The sequence below is a fragment of the Prionailurus viverrinus genome, chromosome A1, assembly GCF_022837055.1.
Source record: "Prionailurus viverrinus isolate Anna chromosome A1, UM_Priviv_1.0, whole genome shotgun sequence".
In the NCBI taxonomy this organism is placed as follows: Eukaryota; Metazoa; Chordata; class Mammalia; order Carnivora; family Felidae; genus Prionailurus; species Prionailurus viverrinus.
The window spans coordinates 181,884,677-181,900,939 of NC_062561.1; the positions used below are offsets into that span (position 1 = coordinate 181,884,677).

The window sequence follows — 16,263 nt, forward strand, 5'->3', positions numbered from 1 at the left end:
ATATTCATGAGTTTGATGAGGTAGTTATAGTTTTTCAAAATATGTATTTTTAAACACTCTATGTAACTATTCAACAAAATATATTTGCACACCAATGAAAAGCATTTCATGTCTTTGGACTACACTCTGTAAAGTGATTATATGGTCCAACCCCCTCATTTGCAGCAGGAAGAAGCTGAGGCTGGGAAGATGGGTGACTACTTTAAAAGCACCCAGAATGTCTGTGGCAGAGCCAAGCCTAGAACACAGATCTCCCCCTTCCTCCATCAACCTATTCTTCACGACAGCACCACAAATAAGACAGAGTGACGAGCAAATGTCCATCACAAATATCTAAAGGGAGCTCAGATCTCTAGGGCCCTCTTTGTGTTCCTTTCCTTTTAATGTAAAGTCTTGAGGGAATAATGTGGGATCTGAGAATCAAAGACTTGGAAGGAACTGGTTCTTAATAGATTGAACAGTTGATTCTTTGTAGAAGCTCAAGTGACAGAGCACTCACTACATAACATGATGGCAGAGCATCTCCCCCTGCTGCTTTTCTTTTCAGCAGCTCTTATTCTTACATGTTTTCCTTTGAGTGTAGAATCTTCCTCATGCTAATTTTCACCTGTGGGTTTCTGTCCTAAGAGTCCCAAACTGTAACAGTCCATATTAAGGTATTTACTTGTTGAGTCAGGCTCTGGCACAGTGGGCCACAGGCTGGTACATCAACAGGACCATCTAAACTATTAAGGGTATGGCACATCAATGCTCCAAGTCACTGTTCCTCCACAGAACTAAAACATCAAGGTTCCTTCCACTCTTTTCTTTGTTGATGGGAGCTCCTTTCATGGGCACATATTACTAAATCACATAGGAAACAGTACAAAAGACCATTTCCACTTGCATAGCCCCACATGATCCTAGGAATCGAGTCCTCATGATTCTGAAATGCAATTGGAGATCAGGACCACACAGACAAAAGAACCAAAATAACCATTCTGTGAATGGTTGAGCCATTAAGTTAGGGTGAGCCTTATTTTCCAACTAATGTTTAAAGCCTTTCATCAACATCCAGGCCAAGAAAGGCTCATCACACTTTCTTGTGATGAGAATCTTATTACTTGTAAGACATTTTTCTCTTTTGATTTTATTTTTTGAGTGCATTGAAAAAGTGTTCCTGTAACTTCTACCTTCAAGTCCTTGTTCTGAGTTTGGGTAAGGAAACCTGGGTAGATTGCCTGATCCAGACTCAAAGAGAACTTCTGGGCATGTGGTGGTTCTTGATCTTCAATGAGGAGGCTCACATTTTGGGCACATTGTGGGGGGAAAATCAGAAGTAGAACATCTTTTGTACCCCACAAAAAGCTTGTCCATAATCTTTAACAGTGAAAGACCATCCCTTCAGGTTTTCACTTCACAGAAGAATGGAGCTCCTAGCATAGGTTCTAATAAGAGCCCCCGGAAGAATAGGTTAATTAACCAATCAGAGAATTAGCTGCTCCCACAGACCTGGTGGTAAGGATGGCTCCACAGTGGCTAATTTCATCTCAACTTGATCTCATTGTGGAGTCATGAAAGCTTGAATGTTCAAGCATAATAGCTACAAAAAAATGTTTTCATGACCGAGAATGAAACTGGAACAAGATGCAGAAGCAGCTGTATTCAGTCTGAAGTTGGTTAATTTTGATAGTCACTTCCTTCCCATCTTGTTCCCTGTAGCTCTCAAGCTCTCTCCCTCTTGGACTGTGACCCTGTCTACTTCTGATGACAATCACTTAATCAGCACATCAGATTGTCGCACGGCTGGTTTTACCTTGGGTAAAGATTCATTTTCCTTATTAACATCACAAGAACCTATTTCCTTCCCCAACCAATTAAAGATGAAAAATAGAAGGGCCCAGTGCAATAGCGAGAAAAGAAAACTGTTCTGACTTGTGGCACACAGCAGGTCACCCAGCCCCATATGGGCCTGGGAATCGAGTCCTCATGATTCTGAAATGCAGGTGGAGGTCAGGACCACACAAACAAAATAAATAGTTGTAACAACCACTACAGGCATTGCTCACTATCCAGACATCAAACAGTTCACCTAGGGTGGGTGCCTGGTGGTGGTGGATTTATTCTGTGGGTGTGTTAGTTTGTATTACTCAGAGCGGATGTCTGGACAGCCCACAGTCAGCAGATAATAACAACAATCCTCAATTAGCATTTAGTTTCTCGGCTTGCATTCTGCGGCAAAATGTTATTTCTCCCTTGTACTTCGCTCAATGATTCTGTATGCAAAACACACTAACAATTACCTCATTTCTTTATAACAGACACTTGTTTGAGTTTACGATAGTTCACAGTGATTTTTGACCTATTCTGTAGTCCCTTTATGCCTTGCTGGAATGGTCTTTGGATGGTCTTCTGAGGTTCAATCCCCAGTTCAGTAAGGCACGGCAGGTGATAGAAACAACAACCCATTTTAGGATTATGTTTAAAGAATAAAACTAATCTAACCACACAGTGCACTTTCTGATTTATTCATAAGAGTAAACTGCAGCTTATCCAAATAATACTAATATATTCCAAAGATAAACATGAATTGTGGTTCATTTGGATTCAAAGCATATTTCTTATCTATGCAATTCTGTAGGCTTTAGCCATACCTTATATTTAACTTGTTAGAAAAATGTAATATAGAATGATTGCTTGGTAGAATCCAGTCTACCAGTATGTTCACTTTAACAGTATTGAAATGTTATACCTTACATTTAAATCTTTAGTAATATGTACTAAATTTCCAAATATAAAAAATAATAATTCAGTTGGAAATTCCAGAAATTCACTTGACCAAACATGGATAGATCCTACTTGATTTTCAGAAGTCCGTGTTTTTATCCTCACTTCCCCCTTCCACCCCCATCTATATTCTTGCTTTCTCCAGCAAAATAAATGTGATCCACAAATAATGATGCAAGTTGTTCAGGTGACTGTTGGCAATGATTCTAAGAACACCACCTCACCACAACCTTTTGAAAATAGGCTGCAGACAACCCTTGTGCCCCAACACTAATCACCTAGGCTCTGCCTTACCTCAAATTTCCTAATGTGTTGTTTACAGACTAGGTGCCATTTCATTCTTATTTATTTTCTCTTTTCAAAATACAGCATTTGAGGCTTTGCTTGGAAAGGACCAAAAAGCCTCTCTTTCTTTTCTTTTCTATCCCTGAGGAGGAGGACCAATTCTGGGCTTGTAAATTGTCACATTTACTTAAAATGAATTGACAGGAGTGTCTGCTCAAAATAAAAGTCTAAACCTCCACATAGAAGCTTGGAGACCAGAGGTTGAAAAGGAAAACAAACAAACAAACAAAACAACAACAACAAAAAACCAATTATGTGCATCCAAACATCTCTACATTCTGAATAGCAAATCTCAACAACCAAGGTATGTTTGGCTTTTCTAGAGCAAGTCCCAGTGAACACAACCATGAGGATACAGCACCTATCTAGAAATGAAACTAGGGAGCCCTAGTTCCTCACAAGAAAAGACTTTGGTGACAAATACTTTGTAAACTTACATAGAGTGAACCCAAAAGTCACGAGAGATCACAGTTCTGGACAAGACACTTCCCTGAACCCAAACTCCTTTCATTTACTTCCTTTACCTGACACATGAATTTGCCTGTTTTCTATGTCTCCCAAGAGCTCGTGTATGTTTAGCACACACACATGTAAAACTTGAACCAGCCACTTCAAGTAGCAGAGACATCTTCTCCCAATCCATCTCACCCATAAGACTGCTAGAATGAAACATCTCCTGTGTTCTCTTGCTGGCCATATCCCCATAATTTCCTACTGAGACTAGAGGTACCATCATCCCATTTCAGCTTCAAGGCTCCAGACACACTTCAATTCAACCATTATTGTCTCCCTACTTCCACACTGGACCTTCTCCCTTTGTCTGACAACCTTCAAATCACAGCTGGAGGCCTTTTCCTAGAGTGAATGTTGGCCAGCCTCTCTCTTCTCCTCTCGATCCATCAAGCCCTGTACAACTCTCCAATTCAGGGGTTGGCCAATTGTTCCTATACAGGGCCAGGTAACACATGGCTCTGTGGACCATGCAGTCTCTGTGGCAATCACTCAACACTAAGATGCAATGTGCAAGCTGACAGTCTATCAATGAATGGGTGTGGCTGTCCTCAAAAAAAACCCCACTTTGTTTAATGGACACTGAAATTTGAGTTTAATAGTTATGTGTCAGAAAATATCTCTTATTTTTTTCAACACTTAATCAACATGAAGACTATTTTTAGCTTGGAAGCCATATAAAAAAAAAGGCAGCAGGTCAGATATGGCCCCTTTGACTGTAAGTTTCCAAACTCTACTCCAATCCATCTGGGATGCGCTATTGTGAGCTATTCCCAGAGTGAGGATGAGTTGTAGGTAGGGGAGAGCTAGCAGGCATCATGGTGGGGCAGCAAACTCTCAGCAGATGTGGAAAGGGAGAGCAAAGGGGCGGTGAGGCTGGATGGTGTGAACTGAAAGAAAGTAGGATTTTCTACCTAAAGGTTATTGGTTGGCAAGAGCTTTTTTTTTTTTTTTGAGGGGAGCAGCCTAGGACAATGGAGGTATGGGGGGTGGGGGAAGTCTTTAAATCACATGGGGCATGCAAAAGTACATCAGGAAGAACACCCCTGAAGAGAGGAAGCTATTGGTAAGAATTGTAAACTGTCTTGGTAGTGGGCTGTGCACATCCTCCCTTGAGAGTTTTCTGAATTATCCCCCAGACTCTGCAGGGAACAGAAGATGAAAGAAGCTGCAGGGGAGCAGTATCTGGAGCATCACTGAGAGATTGCAGAAACAATTCACTGCCAACAGACTGTCCCGACAGGGTCCCAGTGCTATAGTCATGGCCTGGATTGGCACGCTGCCCCTCAGATGTCCAATTACATGGAAATGGGGTAAATATAATGCAGAATTCACTTTTTCTCTGCTTAACCACTCAAATGAACAGCATGGGAAATTGAGTCTGACCTCATGAGTCAGCCCTGGACAAGTTCTTAACCCTGTCTCTCCCTCCAGGTACCCAATCTGTTGACTGGGGTCCTGGGGCTAGGACAGAGGGGAGGCCCCCAAACTTGATGGCTAGATTCAAAGATAACTCCAAGAAGGCAAGTCAGTAGTTTGCTTGGAAACTTCTCCGAGAATTTCCTTGCAAGTGAGTGTATTAGCCAACTTGAGCATGAACTCAACCCAACAAAAACAAATCCTAGAGGTAAAATGACACTCAATTTGACACCTTCATAACTCCGACTGTCAGAGGGATATGGAAAACCAAAGAGCGTTGGCTCCCATCTTCTCAAAGGGATAACTGGATACATTCAATCCAGTATTGTCCTACCCTAAACCACAATATTGACCAAAAGCAATCAAAATCAAAACTGAAGAAACTTGGGAACGATTACTTCTCAAAAAAGAAAACCATCTTAAAAAAATTTTCATCAAAAAACTTGTAGAGAGAGGTGGCTGAGTGAGAATGACATGGGACTAGAGGTGGAGACGTTGATCAGTGGTGGTGGTGATGGGGAGGGTCAAGAGCCCAAGGATGACACCTTGCCTTGATAGCAAGAGGGTGCTCAAACCTATTCCAGTGGTACCTGGCTACCCAGGAAACCTGGGAGTCCTGCCTGTATCTAACCTTGTCTAAAACAGCTCAGGTGTTGCTGGCAAGCAGGGATCCAGTGATCCATCCAGCTGGGAGGGTATTCAACAAGGAAGGACTTGCAGACCACGGTCACGTAGGGTGCTTGAAACCTCCAGGTCCTGACAATTTCCCATGCATGTGCATTTCTCCCTCCCCGAATCAGTAATTTGAATGGATTTACTTCTCTAGTTTTGTTCTTTTCCTCCCAATATGGAATTCTGGAAAAAAGGGAAAGACTTTTCTAGTTGGGGACCTTGTTTTTCCCTTCTCTATCCCCTTGAAGATTTGGAGAGGCAGCAGGAATGTTGTAGAGCACTCATATCCCTGAAGGAACAGCCAGTTGCAACGCACGACCATCACTATAGATCTACGATTTATGAAAATAAAGCAATATGTGCCTGTTTCGGTGCCTGCCGTTTGCCTACCAATGGTGCAGTGTTCACCATTCCAGCCCTCTCGGCATTCACATTTGCCATCTTTACAGGTCCCGTGCTCAATGCAGCGGGGGTGGCACACGCGCTGGTCACAAGCTGCGCCTGTCCAGCCCTCTTCACAGCGGCAGGCTCCCCCGATGCAGACGCCGTGAGTGCCACAGTCTACTGAGCACACTTCTGGAAGAAAAACAATGATTACAGCTCAACACCACAGCTGGCAAAACCCTCCACTGGAGGCCAGACCACACACATGGCCTGGGTCCCTGGAGCAGGCCCCAAGGCCCAGCAGGTGCGTCACCTTGGGAGGCCTCTCCACTGGCTGGGTATTAATTTATTCTTATGTAGTTTCTAGAGCAGTGGTTCTCACAGTGGGGTCCCTGGACCTGCAGCACCACCATCACCTGGGAATTTGTTAGAAATGCAAATACTTGTGCCTTGTTTGGACCTCCTGAATTGGAAACTCTGGGCATGGGGCTCAGAAATTTGTTTTCACAAATCCTCCAGGTGGTTTTGATGTGCACTAGAGTGTGAGAATGAACCACTGTTCTAGAGCTTGAGGCCATCCCAGGAGGAGGTCACACAGTGGCGATCCAGTTTGGCAAAGCTACCCAGGAGGTGCCATCTGAAAAGATATATGTGCATCCTGACTCCCTAGTCAGCTGGGACTTTTTTTTTCCCTGTTGAGAGCCTGAGCTGACCACCAGCCAGCTGGAAACCCCACAGCTCCATTCCCCTAATGATTGCACACTCACCCATCACCCAGATCGGCACCTTGTGGCAATGATGACCTCTATGATTGTGCTGCATTTACACAGCCTCTTTCTCAAAGGAGCTCAAAGTCTTTTGTGCTTGGGGAGGAGACAGACAGACAGATAAACACTCGCTGGCGTTCCAGACCTCTCACTCGAGGACAAGCACGTGCCAGACATTCATCCTTACGACAGACTGCTAAGGGAGGCATGGCTCATTGTGCCAGGGGAGGGAAAACCCAATCAGGAGGGGAAGTGACTCACTCAAAGTCACACAGCATGTAGGCAACACGGTTGGGTCTCAGATTGAGGGCTCCCCCTTCCCCATCCTCTGCAGAGCATGGCCTGGACCACCAGCATCAGTGTGGAATCCAGAGGTGAGTGGGCTTAGAAGACGTCTCAAAATAGCCCATTTTAACGGACTCTTTTTTTTCTTTTGGAATGAAATATTCATTTCTTTCCCATTGTAGGCAAAGCTTCACATATATTCCCTTCCTGATTGCCATGGCAATCTGACAGCTGTCTCACTACCCAGAGGAAGGGGGCGGAATGATGATCGCTTGCTTGGATAGGCACTTGTCACTGTGAATGGAACCATTCTCAGGTAGGTTGGGACTGGCTTGAACTGTTGAACCGTTCCCTTTTAGGGTCACTCGGGAGGGAAGACACATACTCTTAATTTTAGGAAAATAAAGTGTATAGTGCAACTTCATTATTTTCCTGTCACTGGAGTATTGCAGAGCTTTATAACATGTTCACACAGCACCCCAAGGGAGCCTCTTTTCTGTTTTATAGGACGTTCCATTCAGTTTGTCTGGGACTGAATTGTTCTGTTTTGTTTTCTGGTACCTTTAGGGAGTGTGCATAAGAAAACCTATAATGCAAATGGAAGCATTCCTCCCGGGCCCCTCATCCATTTGTAGTGATGGAACAAACGAGGCACAAGAACCTGCGGTATTTTTGTGTGTGTGTGTTTGTTTCTCAGGATCACAGACTTCATGACTGAGAAGAGAGTATGATAGGCCCTATGCAATTAACCTAAGTCCCTTTATCCCAGTGAGAAGAGTAGATTCCCATCCATTTGGGCTCATGGAAGACCATAGGGCATGAGTATTGGGAAAAGTGAGGAGGAAACCTCTTGGCTTACCAACAGAGCAGTCGGGACCCATCCAGTTGGGATCACAGCTGCAGAGACCTGTGTCGGGGACGTAAGTGCCATGCCCACTGCACTGGTCTGGGCACTGGACTCTTGCCAGCTCACAGTTTAGACCACCCCAGCCAGGGCTGCAAAGGCATTCTCCATTTACACAGACCCCATGGCTGGAACAGGTGGGATCCAAGCAATCAACTGAAAAAAAAAAAAAAAACAAAGAGGACAAGTATTGATCACTCATGGGAGTGGGCCATGAGACACCACCTTCCTGCTGAAGAAGCCAGTGATTCACTAATTCTTATCCTCTTGGGAGCAAATGGAGCAGCCCAGGTAATACTTACGTGGTCTCTTGAAGAACAACCCATAAAGAATTCAAGGATTTTTATGTGCCCAAACACCGAATCTCCAACTTGAAGAGAACGTAAGAGAGAGAGGGGATTTTTCAAGCAGAGCTTTAGTGGGAACCAGATATAGAGGTGTGTCATTCAATGTTGAGAACCTTGTACTTCTAAACATTAGTACTTTAATTATATCATATCAGAGCTTCTGAGCCTGGAACATGAATACTGGTGATATCTCTACATGTATCCCCAAACCCAATTATCCCTCACTATCAGAGAGAAAAAGAAGGCTCATTCTAACTTCACTAATATTTGACTTCAGATGGTAACAAAGGATTAAAAAGAAAACCAATGAAACTTATAAATGAGTCACTTTCCTAATTAAATTTCACTTAGGCTAAGTTTAAAAGTAGTTTCCATTCGTTGTCACACATCTACAACAGGAGTCAGTAAAAAAAGCAGTATAGAAGGGGTGAAGCTAGGTATAGAATGATCCCAAAGAGGTAATATTCCTAAATATAATCATGAGTGGACTGAATGGCGGAGTCTCTATCTGTGGCACTGACATTCCCTCAGACTGTCAGTCAGAAGAGTTAATGGTCAGATTTTGGTCACTGTCATTCTTGCTAGTTTTATCGTCTGTTTGGCCATCTAAGTACTCAGAGTGGGTATGCATCCAGTAGGTAACTTGAAGATTCCTACTCTAGATTCAACTCAAAGTGAGCTGCCAAATCTTCTCAACAAGAGGACTTTTGCATGGGAATTTGACTCCAAACCTTGGATGTTCATCCAGCCCCAGAGTTGGATAAATAGGGCTTTTTAGAGGAAGATCAACTTCCTTAGGTATTTCTAACAAATGATACAATGGCATTTGAAGATGAGAGAAATGTACACCGTGGGGTTTGGATGGCAAACAGTGGTTTTGCAGAGAGCTCAGATGTTGTCTTGTGAATCAGAGAACTAGGGAAGTCTCATCACCTTATTTAGCTAAGACATACATTTTCTTCATTTTAACAGCTTGGAAATCAGCCCTCTCGGCCTAGGTTAAAGCATTTTCTTCTGCCGTCATCTGGGGGCACAGCCAGCTTGAGACCACTTTAAATTCTTTTTTTGAGGTTTTTTGGACCACTCTGCTGCTGTAATTTAGTCCCTCATGTGCATGTGTGCCATCGTGTAGTTCAAATTCTCAGAGATTTTGATTTCTCTCTTTGCCTGATGCCAAGATTGAAACATACAAGATTTTTGGCCTCTTAAATAGTTCACCATGACACTGAAATGGCAACCCTTTGGGGTCCCAGCTTTTTGTACCATAGTATCAACTTTTTTTCTTCTTATGGCATACAAAATAATGGTATGTTTTAAAATTGATGATACATTGGCTCTAAATATGACATTTAGATTACCCATGCCACAAATGATTTCATTCTGGGGTATGTCAGACATCAGGAACTTGAATTTATTAGAAATCACACTATTCCATGAAGTTTCCAAAGAGCAGTGCTCCCTTGAGGCAACAATATGAATTTTCAGTGTAAAGACATGTTTCTGATCTGATCCATTTGAATCTTCTCAGGAAGGTATTATTTATGAAAACCAGCTCAAAACTATTTGAGCCATGGGGAAACAGCAGCTGCCATTGATTATAAAAAAATAAAAAATACACCCTCAGAAAGGGGAATTTCAGTGATTTATTATTAGGTGGAGACGTTTATGATGATGCTACTTGCTCTGGTTGCAATCACTTTAACGGTTGAATTCATTGTCTTCGGTACTATCACTTCTGATGATATAACCTTTTCTAACACGTTCAAATTTTCTCAGGATGGTGGAGTGCATCTGGAGGTAAATGAATTGAAAGTTTCAAACAAATAGAAGACATTTACAAAAAGCCTGTGCAACGTCTTTGGCATCTGTCTTGTTCTTAGAACAGTCAAAAAATATAGTAGGTGTTCAATACCCAGTTGCTACAGGAATGAATGGCAGACTGCTATAAAGCATTTGTCATTACCGAGAAAAACTATGGAGAACTAACAACAAAGAAATGGTGCTAACAACTTCTTGCTTTTGGGAAGCATGCTGTGTCATTTGGGATCTGTACAATATGAGCTAATTCATTCAGAATCAATCTTGTCCATATTCTTCTAATACAAGGAAATCCCAAAGTTGTATTTTTTTCCTCTCTGCCCATCTCTAATATAGCAAAATCAAAATATACACAGAGATATCTCATGTGCTATGTGTCTCAAAAACTATCCTCCATCTATAATTAGCTATTTACAATGTTTGGTGAGGTGCCAACAGCTAGGAGCTTTCAAAAACTTAAAAAAAATATACCATACACTTTTTCTTAAAAGGATGAAATAAAAAGTAATATACACCTCCCTAAAAGAAAATAAGAAAATATAGTTTTTCTTCCAGACAAGTTAGCTTTCTCTTCTCTATCTTAAATTATAGTATGGAGAAAAGAAGAAAATCCACTGAGATATATTAGTCCAGGAGTGGAATGTCATCAAGAGAATCATTTATTGTATCTAGATATATGAGCCAACCCTTTCAGTTATACAAGTAAATATGCTTTTTGTGCTATACAATTACAGCAGCTGATGGAATAACTAAATCCAGACTTTAAGAAGAGCAGTTTCATTATGAATTTTAAATTTGGTTCCAATTTCATGAGATGGTCTTGTGGCCACATCCTTAGAATCTTTAGCAGGCAGGAGGGACTATGGCATCTTACAAAGCTTTATAAATAGAAACAGTGTTACACTTAAAAGGGGGACAGTGGCCTTTACCAGCTAAGAACCATGTGCCTTACAACACCAGCCCCTTGGCAGCTGAAATCATTAGAACTCATTTAGTCTTGGGCCCTCTGTAGGTTTGACAAAAAAGGGTTGTGAATGCAATTTCTATCCCTAAGGATAAAAAAAGAGGTCAAGGAATTTTACAAACAATATGTACTATAAACCCCTGAAGAACCATGAATTACATTTATGAAGTTAAATGTCATTGAAAAATGACTCAACCATGAAACTGACAAGAAAACATGGCTGACTTGAACTAATATGTCAGTTCCTCTCTCATCACCTGCTCACTCCCCCAGATATCATTAAATGAAACCTCGTGAATCCATCCTTTCATTTTCTTGTGCAAATTTGTTAATAGTACAACAATGTTTATACAGCAAAAACGGAGGATGGCAACTATTGATTTCGTTGCCATGGCCATTTCAGGTAAATTGTCTGAACGTTATGACTATGATGAATATCAGAAATAAAAAGCTAAATGGAAGAAAAAGTGCTGATCTAGAGTTTCTGATTCCATTTCCTATTTTGAAAACAGCATATGAATCACCTCAATTCATTCTTTTTGGGTAGCAGAAATCAATAGAGGAGATTTCATCCTTTTATAATGATCCACGTGGCTTTCTTGTTTTGTTGGATGGTTAATTCATTCCGAACATTTAAATAAGACTGGTTGGTAGAGTAAGAAAGTTGAGAAATCACTTGAAATTCTACTCACAAAGATATGTACAATCTTTACTGGAGGGAAAAAAAATTCTAAGACGGGCAATGTCATTGCTTTATCATTTCGTTCTCGCCAAATGATGTATGCAAAGGTCGTTTTAACCTTTCTTGTCATGTTATTGGCCTCTCCCATGTTTTCAGCAAATGCAGCTTTGCCTTCTGCAATCCATTTATCTTTAAGAACTTTAACCTTTCAAGCAGGGTTATTAAATCAGTCCTTCCTCTATCCAAACTCCCAATTTGGTTTTATGATGCAGATGGAGGGAGGCTACCTTTTATAATAGAGGGGAAAAAAAACATATAGAGTGTTGAGCAAATGAAGATCTGGGGGTCAGACTTCTGGGTCCCATTAATGGCATTACCACTGATGTATTGGAAAATCTTAGAAGAATAATGTCATGGAAGCTGACTCTTTGTAGCCATAGTTCTAAAAACTATGAAATGGGAGATTTCAGAAGGAGAGCTTTTGTATGTTTATCTAAGGATAAGCTACTGTCATTACTTTGTCGTGAGGGCTGTAATGATTTTTTTTTTAATAGAACCCTGGAGATCTATTACTTAACAGGATGGGAGAACAGATCCACTTGAATCTGAGAACCTCATAGCACCTGAGGCCCCTTTTTCTCAGCTTGGCAGTGAGAAGCTGAGAGGCAACACAGGCATATGGCACCTAACAGAGTCTTTTCTAGGAGGACATTCTGTGTGGTCTTCTCAAGTTGTTTCACATGGGGTAGGTGGTGGGCTTCACTTTTCCCCTTAGCTTGTTGGGTGAGTTGACACTTTTTCCACTGGGCATGTGGGAGGGAAAAGTGCTGTTTGAGTTGCAAGGGGATGTTTGCCTGGGAGACACATGTAGAAGAAATGTACTCAGCTGGAAAATAACAACTGAGCCAATTTGAAGGGTGGGAGTGGGCCAGGGATAGAGAGCATCAAGGCTCTTACCTGACTACGAACTCTGGTTCATGCTTTATATTGAGAGAAACAAGAGATGAACAAGCCGAGACTGTACTATGGAAGCACAAATACAGAGGGGGAAGAGTGACAGGCAGTTTGTCAGAGTTCCTTCGCCTTATAGGTCTCAACACCTTGTACCAAATAACTCTTCTACAAGCACTAACCAGAGTGACTAGGACTGTAGCTGGCTTCTGATCAGCTCCAGAGTGGTGCTCCTTCTCAATCCCTGTACTGCCTCCTCCATGCCGCCTTCCTGCTCACTGAGTCTCATCTCTGATAGTGTCTTTTCAGATTGGATTCAGTTTATTACACCCCTAACTTTTCCCATGGGTGCTAGAGGCCACCAGAGTGCATGTTATACTGAGCATTTCAGAATTCACCAAATTCCAGTCCTGTGCTACACACCCACCCTCCTCTAATTCTGTGTGATTTAGGTTACCAGGACAATGTGCCCTACAACATGTCTCTAAATGACATGGCTGTCTATTGTCTTTCAAGTCTGACTGCTTTCTGTTGGTATTAATTTTTGTAAAATGTACACATACATATATGGGTACTAGATTACCAGGGGCAGTTTAAAAAAAATAAAACAACTATGGGGAACACAGGGAGATTAAGGATTCTTGTTTATTTATTTATTTTTCTGGATAGCTTTAGTAATTCCCAAATCAGAGGATTTTAAATAAAGCAGAAGAAAAGAGGAAGATCGGGAAGAAGAAGAAAAAAAAAGGGTAAAGAAGGAGCAGGAAGGGGGGGGGGAGGAGGAGTTACAGGCAAAGAGAAGAAAGATAAGGCAGAGAAAGCAATTTAAAGAAGTAGCCAATTAACATAAAGAAGGGTAAACAAAGCATTCCTTCCAGAACCTCTCCACAGCCCTGTATTTTCTACAACTTCAGAAGTCTACAAAACCCAAGGCATTTGAAGTTCTCTGCGCAAAATGTTGAAGTTTCCTTTGCAAAATGTGGAGCCTTGGATTGGGCTCCTTAGCAAACGTCTGAGCCTGTAGTAGCCTCCCGCCTCTGCTGCTGCCCAGCCTGGCCCTGCAGCACTTACCTTCCTCACAGTGCTCGCCTTTGTGGCCAGCGGAGCACACACAGTTCCCATCAATGCAGGAGCCATGGCCCCCGCAGGAAGGATCGATGCACTGATTCATGGGCACATCACACTCTGCGCCTTTCCAGCCGCTGTAGCACTGGCACGTCCCTTTGGAATATTGTCCGTTTCCACTGCACAGGACGGGGCAGGCAGCTGCAAAAACCAGAGACAGAACACCAGGTCACAGGGGGCAGTGCCTGAAGGGTTGTGTCTGTCTATGGAGGCAGAGCCCACCTGGCATTTCAGCTTTGTTTGCAATGTTAGAGGTTGGAAACTCTGGTCATGGAGGTGCGGAGCCATCTTCAAATAAACAATTACTATCACAATGACAACAACCAAAATGCTACTAGTAACAGCAGCTACCACCAATTAGATGCTTATTATGTGCCAGGCATAGGGTCAAATGCCCTATGTACAATTTATTCCTTAATCACCATAATCGTTCTATGAGGTGGAGGCTAGACTCTGGATGCCTGTTTTACAGATGAGGCTCAGACTGGTCAGATTAGGCAGCCAAAGCCACAAAGCTCAAAAGAGGGGGAGTCCCCTTAGAAAGCAAGTTGGCCCAACTCTAAGCTGTGCACTTGATCAAGCTACATGGATTCATGTGTTATTATTAGTGGTACAGGAGATTAGGATCCATTTTGCTGAGTATTTAGCTAATTGGCTTCTATTCCTGACAACTTTATGTCCATTAAAAAGAAGTGGGATGGGCTGTGGTTGACACACTCAATCTCTTTATGTTTTAGCTTCCTTATCTAGACTACAAAGAGATGAATGTGTAATAAAGAATAGACTAAACATGCCTGGACTATTAAGAAAAAGAAATCAAGAAGGGGAGGGCAAACCGAAGATCTGAAACTTGTAGTGGTTCCTGTCCCAGCTGGGACTCCCCTGCATTTGTGCAGAGGAAGAGGGCTGAAAGTCATCGAGGACCATCTGGTATGAGATTACCCAATGTTTTTCACCAATCTCGGCTCAAATGTGCCAATTCACCACTTTTAGAGATCAAGACTGGGATTTTAGTGGTCACCTTCAGTCTTTGGACTCTTCCTTTCAGAATCGGTTTGTAAAGAACCTAAGTTTCCAATGTGGCTTCTCATTTTGGGCCTAGAAGGAGGGCACAACTGCCTGCTTTGGAGCTGGCCCTCAGGGGCCTTCAGAAATGACCAAGAGAGATGTTTCAGAGGCTCCTGGTTTACCCATGATTTGGAATGCATGGGTTCTGAGAATTTTACATGTACATGTATGTGTACAGACCAAACTATGTCACAGGACAGGGATGCAATTAGATCGCTGCAGTCAGTGGTGCCACCCTGCCTCATCAACTGTCCCCTGTTGTCTTGTATCTATCTTGTTTTTATAGTAATTAGCTTTCCTTCTGTGAGAGTCTAATTTCCCAGAAATTTAGTAAACCCCTTGAGGACAGGACCATGTTCATCAATGTTGATTTCCTTTTAGCTCTGCAGTCATCAATGTTGATGTAAGTAAATATTTCTCCTATGTTCCTGATATTTAGACATCGTCAACTAGGAGGTTATGGCAAGCACTAAATGGCCATTTATGAAAGACATGGAAAACACAGTTTGTGGAATAGACCTCATGCTGTACACCTGGTACCTTTTTCTGAGGTTTGTAACTTAATTACAAACTTTTCTGAAAAAAAAACATCTTAAAGTTGACATATGGTTGAGGGATGTCCTGCCCTCCCCCCAGTGTTTTATTATAGGATAGTTGTGGAAATTATTTGGGCTATGATTCTTAGCAGAATTCTCATCCTTCTGAATCTACCAGAGAAAAATGAGTTCAAAAGTAAGAACATCAAAGCCACATAATTGACTCTGGATAGACTCTCTTTAAATGTAGAGAGCATGCTTTCTATTCCAGGATACTTTAGCAGAGGTCTGTACAGAGTTGCTACACATGCTGATTGTCTAAGGCAGGGTAGAAGAAAGCTTTGAACCCAGGGTGCCCAAGATACAGGTTAGGGACTGTGCAAATGTGAGGAAGCATGAGAAAAAGTATGGTCTTTTGAAAAGTTTTGAGAGGGCTTTGAAGAAAAAGTAAATTTGTTCCATGTCAGTTTCTCATGAAATATGCTAAGTTCTATGTCAGGAATGGCAAATGTGTGATGTAAATTACTATTCTCCCTTCCTGTACCTCTGCAGACATCATCAATTGATCATGGCATCTTGTTGCCCTGAGCCTAGACAGAGCCTCAAACCCTCAATGCAGTGCCCAGGTTGAGACCTGCAAGAAGGCAGAATTGGCATTTCAAGAGAAAATCCACTTTCCATTTTTGATCTAGGTAACATTAAAGATATCTCTTCTACTGG

At 42.1% G+C, this 16,263-nt stretch overlaps 1 protein-coding gene across 3 annotated transcripts in view; it reads right to left on the reverse strand.

Moving 5' to 3' along the window:
* The window catches only part of TENM2 (teneurin transmembrane protein 2), a 944,724-nt gene that overhangs the window by 137,569 nt on the left and 790,892 nt on the right, over window positions 1–16,263 (reverse strand). For 2 of the 3 annotated variants that reach the window (XM_047876993.1, XM_047877010.1), the window contains 3 exons: window positions 13,886–14,080; window positions 8,008–8,208; window positions 6,076–6,288 (listed from right to left, as the gene is read on the reverse strand). In XM_047876993.1, coding sequence (XP_047732949.1) covers window positions 6,076–6,288; window positions 8,008–8,208; window positions 13,886–14,080 — 609 coding nt within the window. The remainder of the gene's footprint in view (window positions 1–6,075; window positions 6,289–8,007; window positions 8,209–13,885; window positions 14,081–16,263) is intronic. The other variant, XM_047877002.1, reaches the window with a different exon arrangement.